Source organism: Lissotriton helveticus, chromosome 3_1, assembly GCF_964261635.1.
Source record: "Lissotriton helveticus chromosome 3_1, aLisHel1.1, whole genome shotgun sequence".
NCBI lineage: Eukaryota > Metazoa > Chordata > Amphibia > Caudata > Salamandridae > Lissotriton > Lissotriton helveticus.
The window spans coordinates 1,327,139,714-1,327,167,696 of record NC_136061.1 but is presented as its reverse complement, the minus strand read 5'-3'; the positions used below and the strand labels follow the sequence as shown (position 1 = coordinate 1,327,167,696).

The following is a 27,983-nucleotide window of genomic DNA, read 5'->3' as shown; positions in this document are numbered from 1 at the left end:
ATCTACATTTATACAGAAGTTTCACACCGGTGCACTATGGGGGATCGCCATATTTTATCACTGCTATACCAAGCTACTTGCAACATCACAAATTAGCATATTAAGAAGGGATAGCCTTTATAAACTTGACTCTCTCAAAGTGAGAACAGCAACTTGGATGACTACAATTAAGTCTGGTTTTCTTCTAAGGCGAAGACAATGAGCATCCCCTATATACAGGTTAGCTTCATACTGTGCTTCACAAAATCTCTACGACGCCTATCAAAAGGCCACAAACGTTTCCCAGCATCAGCAGACACCTTGGCCAGACAATGTATGTGTTACTAATGCAGTCTCAGCCTGGCACAATGATTCTGAGCCATTGTGGCAAGGCACAGCTCAGTAGTAATTTTCACTCACTTTTCAAAAGCATGTGCCTCTACAAAGTCTCCTTAAGTGTAATTTGTTACAGCATTTGAGCAACCAGATTGAAGCACATGTTCGCTAAACATGATGTCCAAGAGGAAAGACCAATGCCATTGAGAAAAAAAGCACTGCAAATGCTTTTTGTTGATGCCGTGCAGAATCATCAAAGAAATAAATAAAAAAACAAGAGAGAAAAAAAGGAAAAGTTTGATGAAAAGCCAGCTGGAGGCTGAATCACTCTATAAGTGCATGCATGCATGCATGATGACGTATGCATGCCCATGTATCACCAGGCATACAATTGTCAATGCTCGCTTTCACTGCATAGGTTTTGGAGCACCGGATAGCCAATGTTTTTAATTAAACGTGCGTTATGACTTTATCTAATTAGTTTGGATGATAACATTTAGCCAAGGAGGTTCAGGCTTATATCCCGTTCCCACCGCCCACGCCCCTCACCCCCCTTCTAGGGAATCATTGTTATTTTTTGCACAGTGGTCCGGCAGCAAATTGCTGGAACTTCCAAAATAAAGAATAAAAACGAGGAAAAAGCAGACAGACATAAACATGTACCTCTCATGAATTGGACAGAAAAATAAGCTGGTAAAGAAGCATTTGAATGCTTCTTGACTACAATCTATAAATCCTGATGCCTAGATGTGCGAGTAGCGTGCAAATATTTTTCGCCAAGTACATTAAGGAAAGAGTCATTATAGAACTAGAAGTATTTATTACAACAAGCAGTATTACTGTGCATCTAGTGCTGAAATCTAACCCAGCTCCAACGCAACGAAGATCACTTCAGATTACATGTATTCATTGGGGAGTGAAGAGAATCGAGACAAGAGAGTTGAGAGAAATAAAGGAAGAGATGCATGGAGGGATGAACATGAGAGAGGGTGTAGGAGCACGTGGAGAACGACAACTATGAAAGTCACACTGGACGGCAGACAAGGCAGATTCTTTCACATAAAATAAACAGGCCATTCTTTGCGAGACATACCAGGTTTTGGCACAGAGTTGGTTACCGACTGAGGAACCTTGTCGTTGATTAGCTCGACACATTCACTTGGAAAGAAGCCCACCTGCAACACAGAGGAAAGGGGCTGAAGGCCAGGCCACACTGAATACGCACACATACTAACTAGCAACGCCATTTATTGTACGCAGTGTTTCTATGTCTTATTTCTGTTTTTGTACCTTCGAGATAGAGGGGGTACATTATCCTGATCAAGATGAACCATGTTCCCTGTCCAACCTTTGTCACCACAAGGTGGCGCCCACTGACCGAGAGAAAGTCGGTCAAGATGAGAGGAAGTTCTTTTTTGTGCTGATCACGGTTTCAGTCACCACTGCCTTTAAAGTCATTCAGGCTGATGGGAGAGTGGGGACACTTTTTTTTATGGATTCTGACATTTTCATCTGATGTAACAGTTCTCATGTTAATATTATCGTTTGGTATCGATCAAAAGCTATTTACAAGAAGCCTCCACGAAAGTACAGCTACAACTTTAGCAATGGTCAGTCTCAAGAATGGTTAGTATAATTATTGCAAATGCAAGAATTATATCTTTGCCAAACCATGGTGCTTAAAATGATTTCAATAAAAGACAAAATTATAAACATGTTACAAACAGATTGCAGATTTATGTTTACCAATTTAGAGACCAGAAATGAAAGATGTTAGGTGCTTCTTTAACAAAGACCCATAACATGAAAAAATGGGAGTAATTCTGGAGGCCCATATACCCCAACCTTTTCTTCCCAGATTGCTACCTGAAATCCATGTTTTCCCCTCCACCAGGAAGTGAGCTCTTTCGGAGGCATGTCAATGACCGACACTATGTCACCCACCTGCAAAATATAAATGCTACATTAGAGTTGTACAACTAAAGAAAGATGCATTCACTCGTCCAACACAATATGCTGCATTAAAGACAATATAAAATTAAGACATGTGTCGTAATTACAATAGCTTTTTAATATTTCAGTTAGTCATAAAAACTTTATTTTGATCGTATATAGATCTTAAAAAGTACAAAGCACCTTATAAAAAATATACAGTAAAAGGCATCATAAAATACAATATATACAATATAAATACAGGAGTATGTTACTTGTTGCCATCTGTAGGGGTGCCCCGATCCCCTCGTCATGGAAAGGGGCAGAGGTGGTCCCCATCTTTAAAAAAGGTGCCAGAGAAGATCCGTCCAACTATAGACCCATTAGCCTGCTGGACATTACTCAAAAAGTAGTCGGCAAGGTTCTACTGGTCAGAATATTGGACTGGATAGAAGAGAATAAAATCCTTTCCGACTACCAGGCAGGATTTAGAGTGGGTACTGGGACAATCGAACAAGCTTTTAGGCTGATGATGGTGTATTGGAAGGTCGTGGTTATAGGCAAAGGCAGTCTTTATCTCGCTTTCATCGATTTAAAGACTGCCTTTGACCTTGTACCGAGGGAGGCCCTGTGGAGAGTCCTGGCCGATATGGGGTTGCCACACTACATACTTTCATTACTGGTTAGGCTTCATGAAAACAGTTTTGCCCAGATTAGGTGGGGTTCAGGAGGGGAAAAAACTAGCAGTATCCTGGTAGAGAGAGGGGTCCGCCAGGGATGTGTCCTTGCTCCCACCCTGTTTTCCCTTTATATTAACGGGGTGGTTGAGCACCTTCGCGAACATCCTTCAGACGAACCATCCCTGGCCGGAGAACGTATACCCACCCTCCTCTTCGCGGATGATACGCTTTTAATATCGAAATCCCCAATAGGCCTCCAAAGGCTTTTGAATAATTTCCAATCTTTCTGCACTAAACGGGGCCTGGTAATTAATACGGGCAAAACAAAATATCTTGTGTTGAGCCCCCCAAAAAAACTAGCACGCCCTCCAACTCTGAATGCTGAACCCTTGGAGAGAGTAGAAGTGTTTGACTACCTTGGCATTCGCTTATCCCATAAAATGCAATGGTCCCCACATTTGGATAAAATGCCATTGTCCCACAAGAGGATAACAGGAGCTATTTTGAAAGAGCAACGCTCCTGCGTAATTAGACCAATAGCTGTTGTCCTCGACATTTATGTAGCTAAAGGGGTCAGTTCTGCTCTGTATGGGGCGGAGCTTTGGGGTTCATCTATTACCAATGATTTGCCAAAATCTGAAAAGAAGTTCTGTAGGGCGATTATGTCACTCCCTCAGGGTACCCCTACGGTCCCACTAATGTTGGATCTAGGTTGTCGCCCTATTGACGATTTAGCAAGATTACGCCCACTCCTATTATGGGCACGATTGTGGCGAGTGCCCGAACTTAGTAAATATGCGCAAGGCCTCGCAGAAATTATGTCTTTACCAGGGTGGCACAAAATCAAATGGCTGAGCGACATGAAAACCTTACTACTTAATTTGGGCCTAAATGATGCGTGGGCTAATAGATCCTCTCCTCCAAAGTCAACCCTCAAGAAACTTTATTGGAACTGGATTGCGTTACAACGAAATACTAATGCTTCCATGGGCAGACTTACTGAAGAGTTTTTTAAATTTAAGGACCTACCAAAACGAGAACTTTATTTGGACGCTATTGGCAAACTATTTGATAGGGCACTTTATTTTAAATTTAGAGCAGGAACATTGCCATTGTATACTTTATCCTCACGATGGAAATTGCCTGCACAAACTGTAGAGCTTTGCCCAGTATGTCTAGTTAGACCAGAGACAGTGGCACATTTCATGTTTGAATGTGGAGAGTACACTTTACCTAGGAAGATATGGCTTAAACATCTATGTCGCCAATTGGGCACTAGGTGCCACTCAGACGCAATACGCATACTAATGTCTGATAGCCGTACCACCTATGCTTGTGCTCTTGCCAAATTTTTATCATGGGCTTGGTCAATCCGAGCCAAAAGGCTTAAATCAATTGTTTAATTTTTTCTTAACTAACCTATGATGTGATTTAAAAAAAACAAAAAAACATTGAATCCTTTTTAAAAATAACTGTTCATGCATAGATTCTTCTTGTAATCTGTTTTATCTTTGGCTCTTTTCAATGTACTCATGAATTTTATGCAAGCTTTTATGATAATCTTTTTATCGAAATAAAGCCTTTTTGACTTGACTTGACTTGACTACAGGAGTATGTCATACAATGCATTTGGCGCGCATTATTTAAAGAGCATAGCATAATTTAGCCAGGGAAAAAACAATGAACCTGCTTGTATCGGTATGAGAACATTCTTAGCACCTCCAAGTAATGGCTGGGACCAACCAGTCTGTACAGATGAATAATCCACTTTGCCCCCAGATTTTGATAGTGAGGACAAAAGAAGAGCAAGTAGACTAAAGGTTCTGCACTTGATTTGCAGGATGGGCAGAGATTATCCAGTGAAATATTACGGCTCCATGTACAGCTAAACAGTTTGGTTGGCAGAGTCTTATAGTTTGCGAGCCAGATGAGGCACAATTTCATCAATTGTTTCTTCATAACTTGCAGTTGGCTTAAAATCTAAAAAAAAAACCTGGGCAAGGAACCCACCAGATTAGAGGATTGCTTATCCATGACCTTTTCCCAGTAGATGGAGTTGACCCTTGCCTTTGATATTAACAATATACTTTCCGGATTTAACCAATAAGACTCCAGCCCTAAACGCCGGAGTAGGCCTCTCAAAGAATTGAACCAGGGGATCGAATTTATCTGGGAATAGTGCAAAAGGCCAGTCAATGCTGCTATATATGAAACTAACTCATCAACAAATCACAGGCGATGCCAGAACATAAAGTACTTTGTAATCAAGCTTGTGAGTCCGTTTTTTCTGGTCAAAATCCAAGTATAATGGAGGTAAAGGGGTCCTAGAGGGTAAGTTTAAAAGAGATATTATAAAGCTATTTTCTACAGCAATAAGACAGTTTGTATTTCCCCTACCCAATAGTTCTAACCATATAGAGAGCCCCCCCCCCAGTTTTGATGTTGCAATTTTTGAAATGTGGTCAGTCTGCTGGATTAACATTGTCAATGTGGGGAGCCCAATTTAGGATAGGTGTGAGGCGAATACCCAGTAATCAAAAGCGGATACTTGCTCCAAGTGGGTGGTTCCTACAAATAGACTTTTATTATTAGATTTTGTGTTTCGCTTGGTAAAAAACATATATTTGGTTTTGGCCTCATTTAAAACCAAACCCCACTCTTTGCAAAATCTTAGGAAATCTTTTGGCAATAATTGGAGGCCTTGTGGGGATTTGGAAATTAATAAAGTAGGGGCTGCATTTGATGAGTGCAATCTGATTAGGATGTCTAGGAGGTTGTGAGGTAAACACATTTCTTTCAGCACTCTCCAGAGGGTGGCTCAGGGAATAGGCCGAATGGGGATTGAAGGTCAATAAAGACTACATATAATTTCCCACCTTTGATGGTCACTTCCTTACAATATCGACAGAGGAAGTGGAAAGCCTGGTCCACCGTGCTAATATCTGCAGGGAACCCAGCTTGATAGTCGCTAAAAATACCAGACTCTATGATCCAATCCTGGATTTTTGCTACGATCTGCTTGCAAAAGACCTTCTGGAGAGAGTCAATGAGGTATGGGCCTATAGCTAGCAGGGTTCGCTCAATAGCCCTTCTTGTAAATTGGCACTATTTCAGCTAGTTTCCACAATGGTGGAATCTCCATGCCCAGTGTAATGGCGTTCATTAGCATGTTAATGTACACACCCCAGCACCTGTTTGGCCCTCCCTGCACAGATCATTTGGAAATGTATCCGGGCAGGAAGCTATAGCAGGGACACATGAGTGAATTGCGAGAGAGAAGACTAGAGCATCATCTGCTCCTGATGAGCCAATCCACCCTTTTCTATAGAGTCTTCTAACTCTAAGTTGTCCACTGCGTAGAGACGTTCGAAGTGAGACACCCATTTGTCAGGCTGAACAGTGAACTCCAATGTAGTCCTATTGACTTTCAGCCATTGGGCCGCCTTTTTCCAATAGGTCTTGGCATCTCTGTTAGTGCCTTGTGCAGTGAGGACCATAGGGAGTCTTCCCAGTTTCTCTTAGCTAGCTCAATAGCTTGCCTATATCAAGCACTACAGGCAACCACCTCAGGGCGCATATTAGATTTAACAGCCTATACTAGGTCCCCCTTAGTTTTCCTACATGCCTGTTTATACCACATTGCATGTGGATCACTATTAGACTGTTGCTTTTTTAATCCGAAATATGGTCTGAGCACGGTTTGCTCAACAGATCTCTAATCTTGTACAGAAGTGTGTGGCGAGTGCCCAGTTCCCTCGAGACTACGTTGTTGGGTTTTTGGGCCAGTTCTTCCACCACAAAAGAACCTCGCCTTTAACTGTTTCCAGGGCCCTTGGATTGGCCTTTACCCAGTTCCATCTAATTGTGCTCTGGTTGTTGGAGATAGACAGGGCACCCAGATGAGGCCTGATCTTGACACCAAGTTCTTGATCACGCTGAATTTTAAGGGTAAGAGTAAGGGCATTATGGTCGCAGTCTGTTCTTTTACCTAACAACATATCATGAACAGTCAGGCAAAGTTAATTAGCTACAAGACAATAATCGATTCTACTGGCGTGGCCAGGTCTATTAAAGGTAGGTTCGCCCATTAAGTCAGATTTCATCCTTCCATTAGTGGCTCTCAGATCATGCTGGAGGGTGAGGGCCAGCACCTGGCCACGTCTCTTTGTCCATCTCACTGAGGGAAGATCGAGCTGAGGGATTTCCCACTTACAATCCTACTCCTCAGTCAGATATAACGGGGCAAAGCAGAGTGGCTCAAAAGTACAGTTAAAATCGCCAGTGACTATAGCTGGTATGTTAACAAGGAATTCAGTTAATGCATGATCTAGGGAACGAATAGCACTAGTTTCCTCCGAGCCATGAGCGACTCTATTGTATACATTAAAGATCCTGGATTTCCAGCCACTGTGGAGAGCCAAATCTACTACTAAAATGTCTTGTGAATCTACATGGACCTGCTTAACTCTAAAGCCCAGCACGGTCCCCACCTGGTGACTGCCCCGAGAGTGCCTAACTGACCAGGTCTTTAAGCATGACCAAACACAAAGCATACAAGACTTCTTCACCCACAATGCAGGCACGGCTTCATCGGTATTAGTGGAATGGGATGCATTCAAAATAGTAGCCCGTGGAGAATGCATCTAACAAATAACGGGGGTTTGACGGACACTAGAGCAGGCACTCATTAAAGCGGAACAGCACCTCGCCACAACCCCTAAACGAGATGACCTCTCCGAGGAACAAGCTACCCTCACGGCCAAAGCCAAAACGGCCTACCAAGCGGCTTGTGCTGACCTTCGTAAATATAATTTCAGAACTTATGCCACCCGGATGCATAAAGAAAGGGATAAAACGGGCACGATGCTCGCCTGGTTAGCGCGGCAGGACACCGACATTAAACCGATTACCGAAATCATCAACCCTGGAGGCACCCTGGTGCGCTCCCAGAACGAGAACCTTTTAGCATTCCAACACTATTACGAGGCGGTTTATAGCACTCCGATCCCACCCTCACAGTCCTTAATAGATAATTTCCTTGATCCTCTAACGCTGCCCACAATCACAAAAGTAGACAAGCTTGCACTAGACACGACGATAGTGGCCGCGGATGTCACCCAAGCGCTACATGCCCTGCCTCGTAACAAGGCACCAGGTCTGGACGGACTCCCACTGGAGTATTACACGGCCTTTTCTCCCCTATTAGTCCCACAGTTAACACTAATGTTTGCGACGGCCCTTGAACAAGGGATCTTACCCAAATCCCTTAGGGAATCTGTAATTGTAACCTTTCTGAAGCCGCATCGGGACCCACAACTCATGGCATCGTATCGTCCCATTACACATCTATCCGCCGACTGTAAAATTCTAGGGAAAATATTGGCTGATAGATATATACAAATAATACACCCCCTGGTTCACCCTGATCAATGCGGGTTTGTCCCCGGCAGAAACACATCCCAGAACATCCGCCGCATCTTTCATGTGCAGGATCAGGTGAAAGACATGCACCCACGTTCAGCCTGTCTCATCCTAGACCTCGAGAAGGCTTTCGACACCCTCACTTGGCAATATCTATTTTCTGTCCTGCACCGAATTGACATCGGCCCCGTTCTTCTAGCGTACACATGACTATTATATACAGGACTTACCACACGGGTCCGGTTAGGGGGGCACATTTCCACGGCCTTCGAGGTCCGGAAGGGCACGAGGCAAGGTTGCCCCCTCTCACCCCTCCTCTTCGCCATCGCGGTCGAACCACTGGCTATAAGATTGCACCAGGAAGGCATGCAATGGGGCATTCCACTCGCGGACGTCACTCACAGCGTCTCCATGTACGCTGACGACCTCTTAATATATGTGCGGGACATCACAGACGACTTGACTCCTATATGGACGACGCTCACGGAATTCGCGGACGCCTCCGGACTCAAAGTAAATTGGGACAAATCCACGGTATACCCATTCCATCCGGACTTACCCCCTCGCGACATATGGATGGGGACTCAGAGAGTGTCCTGGAACACGGAGGCCCCCCGGTACCTCAGGATCCGTCTTTACCATTCTCCTGCCAATAAATTTGAGGGCAACCATTGCAGAGCGCTCGCTAGCATTAGGTCAGTGGTCGGATTTTGGAACAGACTCCCGCTAGCCCCAAGTGGCCGAGTGGCTTTGCCTAAAATGATAATGCTCCCCCGGCTCTTATATCACTTTACGAACCTAACGATGATCCCACCCAAAACCTTCTTTCGTGACCTCAACTCCCTTCTTGGCACGCTCATTTGGCAATCGGGAAGACACAGAATAGCACTGAAGACACTACAATTGCCTACCACTCAGGGAGGCCTAGGAGCCCCATCCTTTGAGTCTTACTTTTTAGCAGCACAACTTCAATGGCTATCTTACTGGACAGCGGGTCGACACGCGAGTGAGACACACACCCCGACAGGTAGGGTTCCCACTCCGGAACTCACCCGCCTCCTCCTCCCCGGCACCAAACCGCAACGTACATACCCCTTACAGGTTACGATTGCACGCCAATGCATGTTACGAGTTCACCGCATGTCGCCCGGAACGCCTCCATACTCTCCATTACACCTACTGGTTGGTTGGCCTAGGCTCGAAACATACTATCCGGTCAACACACTAACGGCATGGACAGCGTGCGGGATCACAGGCATGGAGTCCCTCTTCGAAGACGGGCAGATTAAACCATTCCAACGCTTTATGGACGAGTACGGTCTCCCCCCGGGTCAGTTCCTAAGGTACCAACAACTTCTCGAAAGCTTCCGTCCCCATCACAACCTCCAGGCCGGGGAACCGAACACACACCCGGTCATACATACAATCTTACACATGGGGGTTGGGCGACATTTAATCACCTGGCTATACAAGGCGCTTTGTGAACTCGCAAACGCACCCCTAACGACCTTACGTGCCACCTGGGAGGACGAAATCGGACGTCCACTGCATGAGACGGAATGGACCAGAGCCCTTGAATCTCCCAAAGAGTTGTCCAGGAATGCCCGATTAAAAAATATACAATTTTATATACTCCACAGGGCGTATCTGACACCGACGCACTTGCAAAAATTCTACCCCGACACTCAGTTCCTCTGTCCCAGATGCCACTCCCCAGAGGCTGAGTTTCACCACATGTTCTGGAGCTGTCCCGCACTTCGGTCTTTGTGGCAAACTGTCAATGATTTTTTTTTGTTTGAATATGTTTATTGCATTTTTTGACATATAACAACATTACACATATGGAAAAGAAAATGATTAATCATGCCGTATTACAAAAGACGTGTCCGAGGTCGCCGCATACATTCATGTACATGAAGGAGTTCGACTGAAAGGATCAACTTAAAAGCAGCTTAGTTAAGGTAGCATGTCTACATCATTAGCAACAGGCAGATCCAAGAGAGATTATTGATCTACATAAGTGGTGATAAAGCGAATGTTGCTTCCCAAGTTCACATCAGATATTTGTTCAGTTCGGAGCACAGGCTATGTCACGGCAGTGAATCAAAATAGGTTGGGCACGTCAGCAATACAACATATATCCAAAGCTTTGTTACAAAACTAACAAAGGTGCGGAAACAAAAGACTGGGCGGTGTCCAACAGCGAGTGTGTGTGTATGTGTGTTGCTCTCGGAGTAGGCGGGTGCGAAAAGGCATGTACCATGTCATAACAACAGTAAGGATCTGGCTACAAGTTCTGCCAAGTGCGCAGCGGGGGAGGGGGGGCTCGGAGGGGGAAGAGGAGGGGAAAAAAGAAGGGGTCCAATCGGGACCATGCAAAGAGAGGCAGTAGCGTTCAAACAATGCCACTCTGCAGGCACACCTCATGGTAGGTCGTCAAGGTGCTATCCCAGTCTATCGCTATAGGATACTTGCGAAGCCCCGCTGTCTCTTCTCTATGTAGCGATACACTTTCCGCCCTTGCCCAGTTGTCAAAGGAATTACGCCAGTGGATCGCCTGGGGGGGCGCGTTATTCTTCCAGCGCTTAGTAATGAGGCGCTTCGCAGTTACCAGCGCCAGGTCTCAGAACCTCTCCCGGACTTTTGTCTGTTTCGTTCTTCTGAACAAGCCCAGCAAGCAGGCTTCCCATGTAAATGGCAAGCTGCCTCCCGTCGCTGTTGCCAAGCTATCCGACACTGTAGACCAGTAGGTATGCAGAGAGGGGCATGTCCAGAGTGCATGTAGGAATTGTGCATCTACAAGTCCGCATCTGGGGCACGCTGATGTAGTAAGTCCGAAGTATCTATTGATCTTGTCAGGTGACAGATAGGCACGGTGCACGATGAAATATTGTATAATCTTAAAGCGTGCGTTGCGCGCTATGTGTAGTGTCCCGGCTAGTATCTGCGCCCATTTCCTGTCAGTCCAGTCCAGTCCCGGCCTCTATCGGCTGTCCATTCGTCTCGCAGCCGCTGTGACGAGAACTGCGTGTGTGTATGGAGCGCCTGGGCGAGCCAGTGTACCACGTGAGAGCCGTTCCCCATCACATGCAGATACTGAATTAGCAGATGTGTGGGGGGCTCTTCCAGTAACGTTACCCATGCTTGCGTCAATAAACGCAGAAGTGTCGCATGTGTCAGGAATTGCCCAGCCGATAGGCCCGTGTTGTCCGCTAATGTTGCAAAAGGAAGTAGGGCACCATCTTCAAACAAGTCGCCCAGGCTCTCCAAATCAACTGCCACCCAGCTGCTCAATGTAGGCCCCACGAGTGCCCCCCCGCCTCCAGGGTGTACCCAGTAGTGGCAGGTTAGGTGCGTATGGCTTTGTAGCGCTTGTGAGTTTCAGACTCCTCACATAGCACTTTCTCGCCACCGCAAGGTGCAGTTGATCAGGGCAGCGGGTCCTAGTCAAGGGATGAAATAACACGTTTATTTGCGGGGCTGTCATAACCGCGTCGTCTGAGGCAGTATCTCCCAAGTTCTTCCCACTCAGCCATAAAGTGACCCACTGCAACTGCGCTGCTAGATAATAAAGCTAGTGATTAGGTATTCTCAATCCTCCGCACTCGGTCGCAGCATATAGAGTCTTCAACGCAACCCTGGGGCGCCCCTTGTTCCAGATCAGGCATCTGGTTAGAGTTTCCAGTTCGCGGAAAATGCGAGCAGGGACATACACCGGTAGGTTTGCATAAAAGTTCAGCAACCGGGGTAGGGCGATCATCTTTGCCAGTGTAATACGACTGGGGACGTTCAATGGGAGAGAGGTCCAAAAGGACACCTGAGCTGTAAGGGACGAGATTGTTCTCGTGAGATTACCGTCCAACAGATCAGCAGGGTCACGATAAACCTGGATCCCTAGATATCTAAACACGGTTGGGTGCCAAAGGAACCGTTCACCCATTGCCACAATGTCGCACTCCGGGGTGTCCGCGGCGAAAACGTACACCCCTGATTTCGCCCAATTAACACAAAGTCCCGACACATCTCCAAAGTCTCTAAATATGTCAGTGAGTGCACACGGAAAACTGGTCAGGACTCTAACGTAGATCAGTAGATCGTCAGCATATAATGACACCGAGTGCATCCCGTCAGCCAGGGGGATACCCCAATCCGCGCCGGAAGCACGCAACTGCGCAGCCAAGGGTTCCATCATTAGCGCAAAAATCAGGGGGGAGAGGGGGCAACCCTGTCTGGTGCCTCTGCGCACTCGGACGGGGTCAGAGAAAAGCCTGCCCGTGCGTACACGCACCACAGGGTCAGAGTAAAGGAATTCCACCATACGTAGGTAGGCAGCTCCCAGCTCAAATTTTCCCAGTACTTGCATGAGGTAAGGCCATTCCACTGAATCGAACGCTTTCTCAAGATCTAGAATTACACACCCCGATCGCGGCCACCGGGACACAGCCAAACTCTGCACACGAAACAGCCGCCTGATATTATAAGATGTGCTGCGGGTGGGCACAAAACCGTTTTGGTCTGTGAGTACTAGTGTGGGAACCAGAGGCGCCAGTCTCTGAGCCAGTGCGGACGCTAGGATCTTGTAGTCCGTGTTAAGGAGGGCAAGTGGCCTGTAAGATCCCATAATGAGCCCATCCCTACCAGGCTTCAGGAGCGATATCACGTCCGCCTCGTTAAGAGTGGGTGGGAGAGTGGCATCTTCTATCGCCGCCCTAAACATCCGTATAAGTTCGGGAATAAGAATAGTGGAGTAGGCCTTGTAAAACTCCGCAGGCAAGCCATCAGGGCCTGGGTGGCAAACTGTCAATGATACTCTGAGAGACCTCACGGGACTAACAACCCTGGACACATGGGAAGCTAGCGCGCCGGGGCATATTCAGGATACAGAAGCATCTTAAAGCACACAAGCTTTTCATCTCACTAGCATTATTACTAACAAAAAGGAGTATAGCCGTGCACTGGCGATCCCCCACGGGCCCCTCTCTAGCTGCATGGGCGGGAGCGGTATATAAGTGGGCGGCGGAGGACGTGCTACGCGAAGAGGTCAAAGGAATCCGAAAACACCCCATCTCCATGGAGTGGGCCATGCTATTACACCGTTTTAAACAATCAACACGTAGTGAGGAGCCGGATACTAGTCCATCCAACCCCACTACCCCCCACCCACCAACGCAGGCGCGACTGCAGACCATGTACACCCCCTGACGGCGCACTTGTACTGCCGACAGATGTACCCCACATCCTGTCATATTAGACGATTGAACCCCACCAATGGCCCAACATAGCCCCTTCTCACGTGGCACTAGTATGCTGCTACGCAACCCAGCGAGACACACGTCACCCAGACCCGTTTCAAAAACCCCCTATAACCGCACTCTATACTTCCATGCCCCTCTCCCCAGTTTACGCCCCAGTTTTAAATAATACTGTTGCATGAAGCCTCCAGATCCGCTCCACATACCACTGATATCATTATGGACTCATATGAATGCAGTATGCTTTATTGCTTATATGTCTGAATACATGATTTGTAATGTTCCAATAACGAAATGCCAATAAAAAGAAGTTAAAAGCACATTTTTGATCCAGATTGCTAGACCTACTGAAGGCCTTCCCCGTTCTTTTCTAGTGGCACTTAAATGATATGAGGAAAACCTGTTCCTGTGGGGGGTATGTAACCTCCAGGTTTCTTCTAATAGGATCAGATCCTGAAGATCCATGAAGAAACAACAGTCAGGATCTACTAACAATTTGGCGAGCCCAGCAACATTCCATACCAGGACCTTCAAGAATCTATGAGGAGTATTGTTGCTGCCTCCAGCAGTACTAGGGATACTCGGACCTCCCCCGCCTCACTCACAGGTAGTTTGACCGTCCCTTCCCTCCTTAGGTCGGCATTCGGAGGCCCGCATATTACCTCTGAAGATGTATCCTGCCTTGGAAACGGGCATACTCCTAGCTGATATGAGAGCTCGTTTTGCCCAGCAACCCCTGCTGTGTCGGCTATTTGTAACAATTCACCTAACTAGGGAAGTCATCCCTGCCCTGCAGCGTGGCCTGAATTTGTTGGGGGCCCCCTTTGCTATGTACCCATGGCGAGGGAAGTAGCCATCGCTTTTAATGGGCAATAACTGATGGCAATTGAGGTATATCACATGGTACACCAATTTTTATTTTGAAGTGTTGTAATTATTAGGCATTTCTTTTGACCCATCAAAATAGAACTAAATTAATACACCTTAGAATAATGAAAGGGTGAGTCAACCTAGCCTGCCTTCAAACGCGTGACATCTAATTCAGTATAAGATTCAAAACCTTACCTCCGTGACCCACCTTACCAGGCCAAAAACACATGCCTTTTTCCACAAGACAGCTAAGACAGCACTAAAATGAAATTCAAAGATGGCATTACACAAATACAACATACCATTGTTGGTCTCTCGGAGTAATAAAAGTGCAGTGAATATATTAAATACATTAAAGTGCCCTGAAGAGAATAGTCAAACGGCTCTGAACTTAATGACTGGTAATTGACTATTCTGAAAACCCCTGTTTAAAATTCTACTTACTTGGAACTAAAAATGGTTTAAAAAACAAAACAAAAATAAAGTGTGAACACAAAGAGTGAGAGAGGAGAATCTCAAAAATGAAAGTTGACCAAGAGTAGTAGGATTAGGGCAAAATATAGGGTTAACATGAGGGTTAGGTATAAGTAGGCATTCCTATTTTTAATTTCAATTGGTTTCAAATTCTGATGGACGTTTTCAGCATTTTCTAATGTTTTTAAAAATTGTAAACATCAGTGGTTATCATTGTTTACTCTTTCTTGCTCCATAAAAATCAAGGAAACTGTTGTTTATTTGGCTATAAGGAAGTTTACTTGTATTTCCTTGCAGCTCTCATTTATTCCTATTGTCAGTTCTTACTGTATGACCTTTTCATTGACTTTGCCCTTCAAAGTAATATTTCATCATTTCCCTCACCTTGTGGAAGTCTTGCTTCCCATCCTTCAAACACACTAATCTAGCATTTCAGTTCCACCCCATGTCTGTGAATGGATTGGGATCCACCCCTGTAACATTTGATTGCATCAGACAAACGGTTAATATGGTATCTGTGGGAAATAATGCGCATGCCCTTAACTATATAGTCTTAGGTGACAGCAAACTCTCCTGCTGTATGAAGAAGCAGTTGAGGGAGTAAGAAACTTCATGGCCTGGTGGAAGCCTCATAGGACTTGAGCCAACCATGTTATCGGTACCACTTGGGGAGATGGGTTCTAATATGATTTAATGGCAAGGCATGGACACCTAGAGATGGAAAATCTGTGCTAGCAAGTCACATTTATTTGCCTTTTGTGTGTTATCACTCCACTCCCAAGATACATTGATGTAAATGGAAATGTGTCAATACTTTTTATTATTGTGAATTGTGTTATTAAAATTACAATTGCAGTAAATGTGCTCATATACAATGATAACAATTATACTAGTAACTACGATTATATTAAGTACACCAAGTAAAATGTATAAATGTTTTCATTCATTTCTTTTTCCAGAGCTCGTGGTTAATGACCTTGCATCATCATGAAGAAGACTGAACAAGCACAGCCTGTCCCTCTGATCCCCAGTGTATAAATTCATTTATGATCAAATGTCAAACATGGAGCCCCGCAGGACTACTCATCATGGAACAGTTTGTTAGAGGCAGCTCAAGTAAGGAATCACATTCCACTGTCAGACATTATGAGAAATGTGGAAAGCAACATGTTCCCCAAGTATTTTACCACAAGAAATGCAGGAAACTGTTTACTATGAAGAGAGATTTACACACTATTAAGCGAAAAGCTGAAGCAAGTGTCAATGATGATGCTGGAATAAGTGAGTGCAGGAGTAAACTCTTAAACAGAAGAAAATCATTAAAGTCAAACATGTATGCTGAAGAATGTATAATTTGCTGAAAGATAAAATGCTTCAAGGAACATCAATGTGTGAGAAATGATTTGAAGGCCACAGTGCTCAGAGTTGACAAAAGGCTTCAGGAGTGTGCAACAATTAATTGTGATTCAAAGATTTTAACAGTTTGTAGTGGGGACATGGTGGCTGCAGAAGCCCATTATCATGCATCTTGTTATAGGAACTATACAAGGCTTAAAGCAAAGGAGGACGATCATATATCTAGCATTCAAACTGACGATCACTACAAAAATATGAGCGATAAAGCATGTGATGAACTATTTCAATACATTCGAACTATGATTATTCCTAACAAAGAGGTAATACGGGTGCTGACTAACTGAAAAGCTTTAAACCCTCATGACATGCAGGGGAATACAGAGACTAGACCAGGGGTCTCCAACCGGTCGATCGCGAGCTACCGGTAGCTCGCCGACCCTCTGAGAGTAGCTCGCGCTGCTCTTTAATTATTGAGACGTCATTAAGAGTTTTATTTTGTATCCCGTCATTTTTTTTCACATCTATCACCCCTTGCCCGCCCTCACACAAACCTGCTGCTCTGATTGGCTGAAGTGAGCTTAGCTGGGGTGGGGCGGGCTCAAGAACGTGATGTTTTTCCTCCTAGTCACGCGCCACCTGCCTTTTTCAGGCTGGCACCGCGCTTCGCATTGGTTTTCCGTTTGTGCCTCCTGGAGCAGCTCTGAGTTAAGTGGGCCCCTGACCGAGCAGAGTCGGTAAGAAGCCCTCAGTGCTTGCAAGGCCCTTTGATTTTAGCGTTGCCTGCCACTGTGCTTTAGATCTACCTTCAGTAATACAGCGCAGTGGCAGGCAACGTTAAAGTTAAAAGTCCTTCCAGGCACTGGGCTGATATCGCGGTGGCAATCGATGGTAAATTGTACGTTTCTTGTCTGTACTAATGCGCTTTCACGGACTTTACCACGTTTTAATTTGCCTTCGCGTAGTAGTCAGTGAAAGCAGATTAGTCCATCAAAGCTTATGCAAATACCTTGGATTTTAACAGTGGCTGTCACCGTGCTTTACATATGCATTAGGAAAAAAGTGCGGTGGCAGCCAACGTTAAGAGCTTGCCTGCACTGCGCAGATTCAAATTCATGCAAACGCAAATATATAGCGCGCTGTAGTAATCAGTAAAAGCCTTTCACTGATTACTACACCACTCTATATATTTGCCTTGTTGTGACTGTGACAGCTGTTAGCAGGCCTGGTTTAGATTAGCATGCACGGACCTTTAATTTAACATCAGCTGCCACAGTGCTTTACATTTGCCTTAACAGGAATAAAGCACAGTGGCACCCGATGTTCAAATTAAAAGTCCTTGCATGCTGCCACCATGCTAGTGGCAGCCAGCACAAACAATCCAAGGTGCTTGCCTGCACTGAACTGCTTTCACAGTCATGCAAAGGCAAATATATAGCGCAGTGAAGTAATCAGTGAAAGGATTTCACTGATTTCTACACTGCGCTATTTATTTGTCTTTGCATGGCTGTGAAAGCAGTTCAGACTGAAAGCATGCACAGACCTTTGATTTTAACATCGGCACGTGCTTTAACATTTGCCTTAACAGGAATAAAGCACAGCGGCAGCTGACTTTCAAATGAAAAGTCCATGCATGTACTGTGCTGCTAGGGCAGTGAGACCTATGTCACCCGGTGCTAACTTCATGTGGGGCGCCAAATTTATAGAAAAGCACCTGCTACTGCGTTCTTGGCCTCTAACACAGTCCAGCCAATAATGAAAATGTCAAACTGGGTGGTGAATGCACTTCCTGGAAACTGAAAGAGAGAGAGATCGTTTGAGTAATAATCTGTAAGATTGCAAAGGAAGTTTTTACTCACCGTAAGGTAGCACAGAGGGTTAATATGCCTGCTGCAAAGAAGGTGCAGATCACAAAGTGCATATATAACGTAATGTAAATAGGTCAGTGGGTTACTACTTTTGTCAGAGAGACCATATTGTTGCAAGCTCTTTAGGAGTTAACATCCTAATGTAGAACAGTGAGCAAGTAACTTGTCAGAGAGAAGCATGAAACCTGCAAGGTATAGGCTGGCTGCTTGGCCGTTATGATTTTCCCCAGCTATTGCAAAATAGGTTTATTTGGGTAGAAATCAATTCCTATTAGAATCCCCCAACCATGGTGTTAGGTTTTAAATTCTGTGTTTCTGCCTCTCCTGACCAAGCACTCTTAAACGATTCTGCCTACCTGTATGGATGACCTGTGACTCCTATACCTTCTTGTCCCCTAACTTATGTAACATTTCACTGATTGGTTGTCTCTGTGTAATCTGTGTGATGTAAAGTGTTCTGACACCTTACTCTGGTTGGTAGGAGTGGCGCTATAAAATTAATTAAAATCAATGCATCTGAGAGAGAGTGGTTAAGTAGGCTTGAGGAGGACTGTTAAAGGATGGTTATGAAGGAATCCGCTGCAGAGGTGGTCACTGGGGGGGTCACAAGCATTGTTGCACTGGGTGCTACCGTGTTTTACATCTTCCTGCCTTCAATAAAGCACGGTGGCAGCCAGCACAAACATCCAAGGTGCTTGCCTGCACTGAACTGCTTTTTCATTCATGCAAAGGCAAATATATAGCCCAGAGTAGCAATCAGTGAAAGCCTTTCACTGATTACAACACTGCGCTATATCTATTTGCCTTTGTGTAGTAGAGTGAAAGCAGTTCAGAGCATGCAAGGATCTTGGATTCTAGCCTGCCACCGCGCTTTACATCCTCATTCAATAGTAAAGCGCAGTGGCAGCCAAGGTTGAAATTAAAGGGCCTCACATGAACTGAGCCTCATTTTTGTAATTAAAATGAGGTGCACTTTGAAAATGAAGGTCAGACTGGGGCCAACCTGAACAGTACTCTCCCCTTCAGCATTACTAAAAGTACATATTTTTGAAAAAGGTAGGTCTGTACCTCTCCTTTGCAAATGTTCCTTCTGCTACACGTGTCAACAGGCAGAAGCAGGACATTGTCCCAATTCAAAGAATGAGTCCCATTGATGGGTTTTGTCTTCTTCTTCTCTGCATTTTCAATCCAAGACTGCAAAGTTGCAAAATCCATGCCACAGAAAGGGAGAATGTCAGAAGGGCAAATACATTTTTACTTCCCAATCTCCTACTTTTGCAGTAAGGCACCAGCTCTCGGGAATGAGTTTATGTAGGTAGGAGACCCATCAAACATTTTGTTAGAGGTGGGCTAACCAAACAATTAACAGGTAGAGCAGAAGGGTTTTTGAGATGATGATAAGTAAAATACATTCAAATATGCACTGGCGGCCCTTGACATTTTGAGCAGGTGCAGCACCATGTCTAGGATTGTACACAGTCACAGACCGATTGATGCACGCACATTGAAGAAGTTGACACGTGTGTGCCTTAAGGGTATGTAGCTGTTGCGCACAGTGAGCAGCTATACTGTTAGTGAATGGCTTTTGAGAAAATGGGTATGTGCTTAGTGTAGGACAGGATGGTGCAGAGAGAATGCTGCCATCTGAAATCCGTGCAGTGCAGCATGAAGTGTGAGAACATAATTGAATTCAACGAAAACTAGACTGCAAAGTACACCATTGTAAAGTAGACTACATTTTGATGAAATAAAAAGATGCCAAGAGAGTGCAGTTGGATTATTTGAAGTAGAAGACTGGGCAGAGAGTGCAAGGCTTAGCAGACAGTGTGTTGCTGAACAGAGTGAATAACTATGCATTTTCTGAAAATGGACTACGCAGAGTTGAAGCATGTGTTATAATTGAGTTAGGTGCTTTATATATCAGGGGTCCGAAAAAATGTGCGAGTTGCTTGGGGTTTAGTAGCTCACGACGATTTTCACTGACCAGAAGTAGCTCTCGCTACAGAAAAGGTTGGAGACCCCTGTTTTAGACTATACTTGTGACCATATCATGTGCATCATCCACACCCTAGATCAGTCTAGCCTTCAAGGGGGCAGCATGGGGTACAAGATAGCAATATCACAGTATTAGCTATAAAACTACTGACAGAAGATGGACTAGGTTTCCAGTTTGAGTAATGTAATAACAGACAGACTTGTTCTCGTTGGTGAGTCAGTAATGAGTAGAAGACTCCGGAAGGTCAGAGTGACTGTTTAGAGTCTACAGATGGGTGGTGAACTGTGTGGGTAAGGCATTGAAAGGTGCCTTTTCTGAAAATAATTTGCAAAAAGGATTGTTCAGCAATGTGGTACTATGCAATGTGGTAAAGATTATGAGAGAAGAGTGGGAAAATAGGAGAAATGTGAGTAAAGAACTTGGCACTAACATATGATAGTGGCATGTTGACAAATATGCGATTATTGCTAACACAATTCCAGTTGAGAGGCAGAAGAATGAGAGTGTAATTGATATGAGGGTCATTAAGCTCCGTATCAGAGAGAAATTTGGGTGGCTAGTTCCTGACAGATCCATTAAGTACTTTTTTGTGTGATAATCAACTGCTCCATGTCTGGGTAAATCAGTAGCTTAATTTGTAAAATATTAAGTGCCAGGGATCTGACCAGAAGGCCACTAAGGCTTGCACCACACATCGCCCTTGTCATCGCTGCCAAAACAACTACCGATCATCTCTCTTGCATTTAAATGCGACAGTTCAGAGTTTTCTAGGTCCCCAAAGCTAAAGGATTGGCTGAGTAGGCAGGTATTAGCACTATTTAATTGTATATTGTATTCTTAAACAACCGTTGTTCTGCTCATCTCTAAATTAGATGAGCAGTGCCACCGTGTGGTAGACTGTCAACACCATACTTAAAATAGTTAGGTGCCTGTGCCGAGCACCGGAAACCAATTAAGTGCCGGCGCTGAGCACCAGAAAGCACCAGATCAAATTAGGCACTGCCAGTACTGGATACAGTCCTTTTGAATTTTTGGGTGGAAGTGTAAAGTATATTTTGATAAGGAATGGTTATAATTTACAGTAGCACAAGTAGCATTTTATTCAAAATATCAGTTCCAAGACTGTAAATGATATTTGAGATGTGTTTAATCATAAAAGATTACTTGAGAAGTTGGTCATGGACAAGGGGACTTCAGCGATGGGTAAAATAGAGTATATTTTAGCTTGTTGGAGTGACAGATATAAAAACACCCTGGTGTCACTCCAGAAAAAATGATTTAGTGGGAACTCTGACAGAGTAATGAACAATTATTGGTAGATGGAACTAACAGTTAACAGTTTGAGTTGGAAAGAGCATGTTTCATGTGAGTACTTGTGTTTTACTGCTTTTCTTAATATGGAGTACTCCAAGTAAAACCTGAATAGAGGTTTTGATGGGCAGGATTTATGTCAACAAAGAAAGTTCTAGGGGCATCAAGATGCATCATAAGATTAAAGGTGATGAAAAGAAAGATGTGTACATGGGTGCCGGCGGATATAGTATGTGTGCATAGGTCTGGGAAGGCTGTGAATAGAGTTTACAGTCCCATGCGAGTGTAGGAAGTGTGGGGCACAGTTGTGGTGTTGGATGACCCAAAAGAATCCAAGAAGGTCAAGTTGCCAATTGTATTTAAGGAGGTGTACTAGAGGGAAAGGAGTTCCTAAAATGATGAAGATAAGGAGAAATTATGCAGGACAGAAACATATACTTACCTATACATCTGCAGGATTGTGTAACATGGAACTCTGGAAATAGTTACTGTTATTATTGTTGTTTGTTCTGTGTTTTGGATGAGATCAGGGATGTGTTGGATCTTTAGTTGAATCCTGTAAATTGAGTAGATAATTCCAGATTGGAATGTTATGTAGATGAAAGTTCAAGTGCAGAAAGTGGTGGAAAGAATTCGGTGGCAAGTGATGCATACCAAGCACATGCTCTTCACATGTCTGATGTTTTTAGGCCACTGGTAACCCCAGATAATGTATATATATTGGTCTAATCTGTCTATCATGGTCATGTTTGGGATTCATGAGTTTAAGACAGTACTCACTCAATCCTATTTGAAATGTCACTGCACAGTTATTAAAAACACTGTTTGTGCTTCCAGTGCACACATTCTATTAACATATAAGTTATGCACCAGGACTAAGCATCCCACAGTCATTGCTGGAATGGCACCACACAATTCTACTTAGGTTGTGTTGGGTGTTAGGTGCCCAGTGCTTTCCAATATTATCTAGGTTTCAGAAGGACAGATAATACAGCCAAATGTGTTTGTGTCAAACTAATGCTTGTGCAACTAAAGCAAAAAAGATGATTACCATTTCCTAATGAAGTTACTCATCGTTCGACTGATATTCACACATTATTAAAGCAAGTTTTTCCTCCTGGGCTTTGCTGATTCTATGTCAGGACCGGAGGCTCCGATTATGCTTTTCCTTCTTCGCATTTATTACAATCAAATAACCACAGCAGCCAGAAAAGCACCAAAATGACAACTTTCTTTCCAAAACCAAGAAAGAACAGTCCCAAACACAGCGAAAAAATGCTCCCAGCTTCAGCCAAGAACTACAGGAGCCATGAGTCCACGGGGCGCAGTCCATCAGGAGTCCTTCCACAGTGTTCCATGAAGCCTAAGTAGACAATCCATCTCCACTGCTCCTCCTCTTTCTTTGCTGCGGCGCAGCCAGTTAACTTGTATTTTTCTTCTTGTCATGTTTTCTGTGCGTTTTAGCTGTATTCAGGCAGCTTGACCACTTGTGGCTGTTCATTGCCGCGTTGTCGGCCTGTATTCATGTGCCTGTTATGGTTTTTCTGGTGATTTCTTTTTTCCAGATCCCCCGCGGCCGCGGAAGCGTTCTCGCTTCTTACACGGCCGCCGCTTCAGTTGTATTGTGCCTTGGAGGCACACTAGGGGGCTCCTCACGCCTAGTTGCTCCTGCGGCGTGCTCGTCTAACTAAGCGAGGAGCACTGCAGGAGTACAGTCACCTTGAGCCTTGCCCCACTGCTACACCTGAATGCCCCGGTTCGGGGTACGTTTTCCCGCAGTTGTGCTTCACGCCCCGGCGGGGGTCCGTACTGCGATCTTACCGCGATTCTGCCGTGAGGCGTCTGAGACACGTTTTTGTGACGCGCTGGGTGGCAGGTTAGGCCCAGTCACAGAGGTGAGGGCCTGCACGCCTGAGGTGCGTGTCGCCTCTATTGCTGGCTTGTTTCCCGCCCAAATTTCACTACAGTCCTCTGGTCTGCCCATATCGCCTTGGTCTTTGCACGGGCGTTCACATATTTTCATATATATTTATATATACATATCTTTAGCTGTTTCTTGTGGACATTGCATAACAGCATGGAAGGTTCTTATGAGGAAGAGGAAGTGCACGGGTGCCTTCCTTTTGACGACTTTTATGACGCAGTTGATAGTTTGATTTATCACTGCGTGAATGACGTCGTAGGTCCCATGGAGCTGGGTCTGTCGGACCGCATTGTCCAGGAATGCGCTAAGTTAGCCCAGGCTCATTTGGCCAATCATGTGGGGTCCCGCACCGCCCCCTGCGGCTGCAGGGGACGGCCCCCCACCTCCTAAGAAGCTTTGTGTGCAGGGTGGGCCAGAGGAGGCGCAGGGCCTGGGCGCCGGGGGACAGGTGGCGAAGTTCGTAGCCGGCTGCCTCCGCAAGCCACTCCAAAAAGAGGCGCGGGCAGTTTGAGGGCCGAGTGCCCCAGGCCTACCTTGGAACACAAGGTTGGGCTCATCCCAGAGTTAGACTCCAAGATGGCCATGTTTTTGTCCAAGTTTATCAAAGACCCGAGAAAAGGTATTGATCGGTCCTGGTGGTCCTGCCAGGACAAGTTGCTAGATGTCATCAGGCCGCTTACGAAGATATTGGATAGGGCGGAAGAGGCCAAGGTTCCGTTATATCCCCGGAGGTGTTTTCTGATTGGGCCCAGCGGGCGGTCGTCTTCGTAGGGAATGCGAATTACGCAATTTCCACGGAGCGCCGTCGCTCCCTCCTGGTCAAGCTGGACCCGAAGCTTGGCGATTTGGCTTCGGCGGAGGCAGGAGCTGTGGCGGAGGGGGGCCTCTTTGTTGACCCCTTCGTTAAAGAGCTTGGTAAATTTGTGTCAACATTCACGTCTCTGGATAAGGCACAGTCCAGTATTAAACGGGTCTTCCAGAGTCATTTTTCCCAGGGGGGTGGGCGTGCAAGGGGCCGCTCGCCCGGGTCGTGGTGGTCACCAGCAACAGCACCCTAACGGGGCAAGGCTCAGGTCGAGGACAGTATAACTCCTCAGCTTCATACACGGACTTCTATCCGACCTGTGGACAGCGCGTCAGGGGCCGTGGAGGTTTTAAAAGCACCACCGGTGGCAATACCATCAGTAAGTGTGCTGCCTGCCGCGCAACTACGCATTGGCGGTCGTCTCCGAGCTTTTCAAGGGGCTTGGGCGGCTTTAACATCCGGCGCATGGGTCTTGCAGACCGTGTAGGGTTTCCACATCGAGTTTTACGCCTTCCGCCGCATCCCATTGTCTTTTCTGTGGCAGATGCGCAGTTGGTCGACAAAGAGGTGTCAGACCTGCTTAGCAAAGGGGCGGTTTGTCGCTCAGAACTGCACCCTTATGGTTTCCTCAGCAATCTGTTTCTCGTGGACAAACTGGATAGAGGGCGCAGACCGGTGATCAACCTGAAGGAGTTCAACGGGTGGTTGGTATACAGACACTTCAAGATGAAGGGAATCCATCTTCTGAGGGATGTTCTTCTTCCAAACGACTGTAGGGTTCGTTCGGACCTAAAAGATGCTTAACTCGTCGTCCCCATTCATCCGCCTCATCGACAGTTTCTCCAGTTCCACTGGCGGGGCCAAGTCTTCGAGTTTACCGGCTTTCCGTTCGGACTTGCCGTAACCCCCTGGTATTTTACCAAGGTTCCCCATCCGGAGGTGGAGTTCCTGCGGGGGCAGGGCACCAACCTGATCGTCTACCTCGACGATATGTTGCTCATGGCTCAGTGTCCCTCGATGTTGACCACTCATCTGCAACAGACGATAACTCTCCTACAAAACCTGGGCTTTGTTATCAACAGTCAGAAGTCTGTCCTTTGTCCGGCCCAGTCGCTGGTCTTTCTCGATTTCATCATAGATTCGGTGCAAGCCACCTTGAGTCTGCCATCTCGCAAGATGGCGAAGATTTGTCACGAGTCGCGGCAGACCATTTCCAAGACCCATACTTCTCTCCGGCAGATTGCCCGGCTGGTGGGACTTCACTCATCATCCATTCAGGCAATCTTCCGGGACCTCTACATTACAGGGCAATGCAACGTCTGAAAGCCCATCATATCCGACGGGGTCTCTCTTACGATCAATCGGTGCCCCTCTCGGCGGAAGCAAAGCAGGAGATGGCCTGGTGGCTAACACACATGGAAGCCTGGAACGGTCGGGCGATGTTCGGGTCTGTTCCCTATCTGGCCATAGAATCAGACGCCAGCAGAGGTTTCTCCACAGGCGGCGTGTGGTCATTAGACGAGCAAGCCCTTCACATCAATTGTTTGGTGTTCCTGGTGGGGTCCTGCGCCGTTCAGTGCTGGACCAGGGACCGAGTGAAGTTGTGTGCTCTACTCAAGATGGACAAAGTCTCGGCGGTTCGGTATGTCAATCACCTGGGAGGTACACAATCTCGTGCGTTAGCGAAGGATATTTGGGGCTACTGCCTCTCTCAGCACATATCCGTCACAGCGGAATACTTGCCAGGACAGGCCAACCAGGTGGCAGATTGGCACTCTGATCATCTGCGGGACTCGAGTCAGTGGAAGTTGGACAGGCTGGTGTTCCAGTGGCTGGTCACTATGTGGGGCCCCTTCTCGGTGGATCTTTTTGCCTCACATCTGGATCATCAGATCCTGCGGTTCTTCAGTTAGAGGCCAAATCCGTTGGCGGAGGCGACAGACCCCTTCCTCCAGGATTGGGCACCGAAACAATGGTTTGCGTTCCCGCCATTCCCGATGATTGTGCGGGCGGCGGCCCAAATCCGCCGACAGGCGGCGACTGTTGTGATGGTGACGCAGTGTTGGAGGTCTCAAGTGTGGTTTCCAGTTCTTCTGGAACTTTCTTGGGATTTTCCAATTCTACTCTCCCACTTTCCTCATCTTCTCCTGAATCCGAGCGGGGAACGCCATCAGCTGATCCTCCAAGGCTCTCTCCGCCTCATGGCACGGCACCTTTCCGGCGACGGTCGCTACCAGGGCTTTCGGGCCGGCTGAGGTCCACTTGTCCAAGGCCTGGACAGACAGTACCTCAAAGCGTTATTGCTCGGCCTGGCTTAAATAGATGCGTTGGTGTCTTCGACGGGGTTTGGATCCAATGGTCGCAGGCGTCGTTCCAGTCTTAAACTATCTGGCGGAGCTTGCCTCAGACAGCCTGGCGTACCATTCTGTTAACGCTGTTCGGTTGGCGATTTCCGCTGCGCATTGCCCGGTAGATTTGGTTTTGAATCTCTTCTGGTCTTGGCAGGTAAATAAGCACCAGTGACGAGGGGGGTCGGATCACAGACAACTAACTTACCTAATGACTGGGATGTTATGAACGACTCCCTCTCCCCTCTCTTTCCTCAGCACCCGGAAGCCTGGAAGGACTTGCATTGGCAACCGCCTTCCGGAGAGGATGAGAAAGGACCTTGTTTCTTTAATTGGGCCGAGTTCTCACTAAGCCACGCCCCCACGGATGACGCCGAGGACGCAGGACGCTCAAAACCAGGAAGTAGATGGAGTCCAGTGTGTTCAAACACCGGAGGAGCTGAACTGTTCAAGAGACCAGAGAAACCTGCCGAGACCGAGGGAACAGGAGGAGAGACGACCGGAGAACCAGCCCAGAAACCACAGGAGACAGGAGGCCAACGTCCCTGCGGATTGCCCAGCCACGCTTCTGGAGAAGCGTCGCTTGCACAGGTACGATCCCGTATCTCGGGTTGGGCGGGTAAAAAGGGAAGCACAAAGCCGTAATTGCCTTGATACCAGAGTTCCCGAATCCCTGTCCTGAGCACCACTGTCACCTAGTGTTGTTTTTTTGGAGTGTGCTCCGTGTGTCTCCTCACTTCCCTTCCCTATCAGATATCACTATTAAACACCCGACTGAATCCAGACTCTTCAATTTTTTCTTACACGCTGGATTATCGCGGGCCCTTTACAATGGACGGCGTCATACAGGAGTGGAAAAGACGGGGGAAGACTTCCTCAATACTTGGTGCCTCGCCCAAAAAGGACTCAGACCAGCCCCTTCCTTATTACCGACTAGTACCTAGGAAAAAACATGTATTTAGGCCAATAAAGTCCAGCTTAACACCACCAAGTCTCCCTGCGTCTTCCTCTACCCCGCTAGAGTACCTCTCTTTAAAAGAACTGTCAGCCAGTTGGATATGCTTCTGAGTTTGATCGCTTTCCGGAGAGTTTCAGATGTCCGCGCGCTGGACGTTTCTGCACAGGTTTTTTTCCCATGGGGGTGACTTTTACGGTGGGTCGCCGTATTAAATCTTTGTCACGAACGATTTCATATCCAGCCTTTTCAGATATCCCTAAACTATGTGAGGTGCAGTGCCTTTAGGCCTACGAGGATATGACTCAAGAATTCCGCCCTCCGGGCGAACAACAACTCCTTATTGCCCTTCAGACGCCTCATAAAGCTGTCTCCTCGCCCACTATAGCCAGGTGGGTGCGGTGAGTCATGCAAGAGGCGGGCATTGATAAGAAACAGTTTGGTGCCCACTCAGCCAGAGGGGCCATGGCTTCTAAAGC

The 27,983-nt window shown here is 46.3% G+C and overlaps 1 protein-coding gene across 2 annotated transcripts in view; it reads right to left on the bottom strand.

Annotated features, from left to right (window-relative positions):
• ARHGAP32 (Rho GTPase activating protein 32) overlaps positions 1–27,983 on the bottom strand; it is a 1,522,959-nt gene that overhangs the window by 633,444 nt on the left and 861,532 nt on the right. For both annotated transcript variants that reach the window (XM_078681981.1, XM_078681982.1), the window contains exons 9-10: positions 2,182–2,259; positions 1,409–1,490 (exon numbers count right to left, since the gene is read on the bottom strand). In XM_078681981.1, the coding sequence (XP_078538107.1) occupies positions 1,409–1,490; positions 2,182–2,259 (160 nt within the window). The remainder of the gene's footprint in view (positions 1–1,408; positions 1,491–2,181; positions 2,260–27,983) is intronic.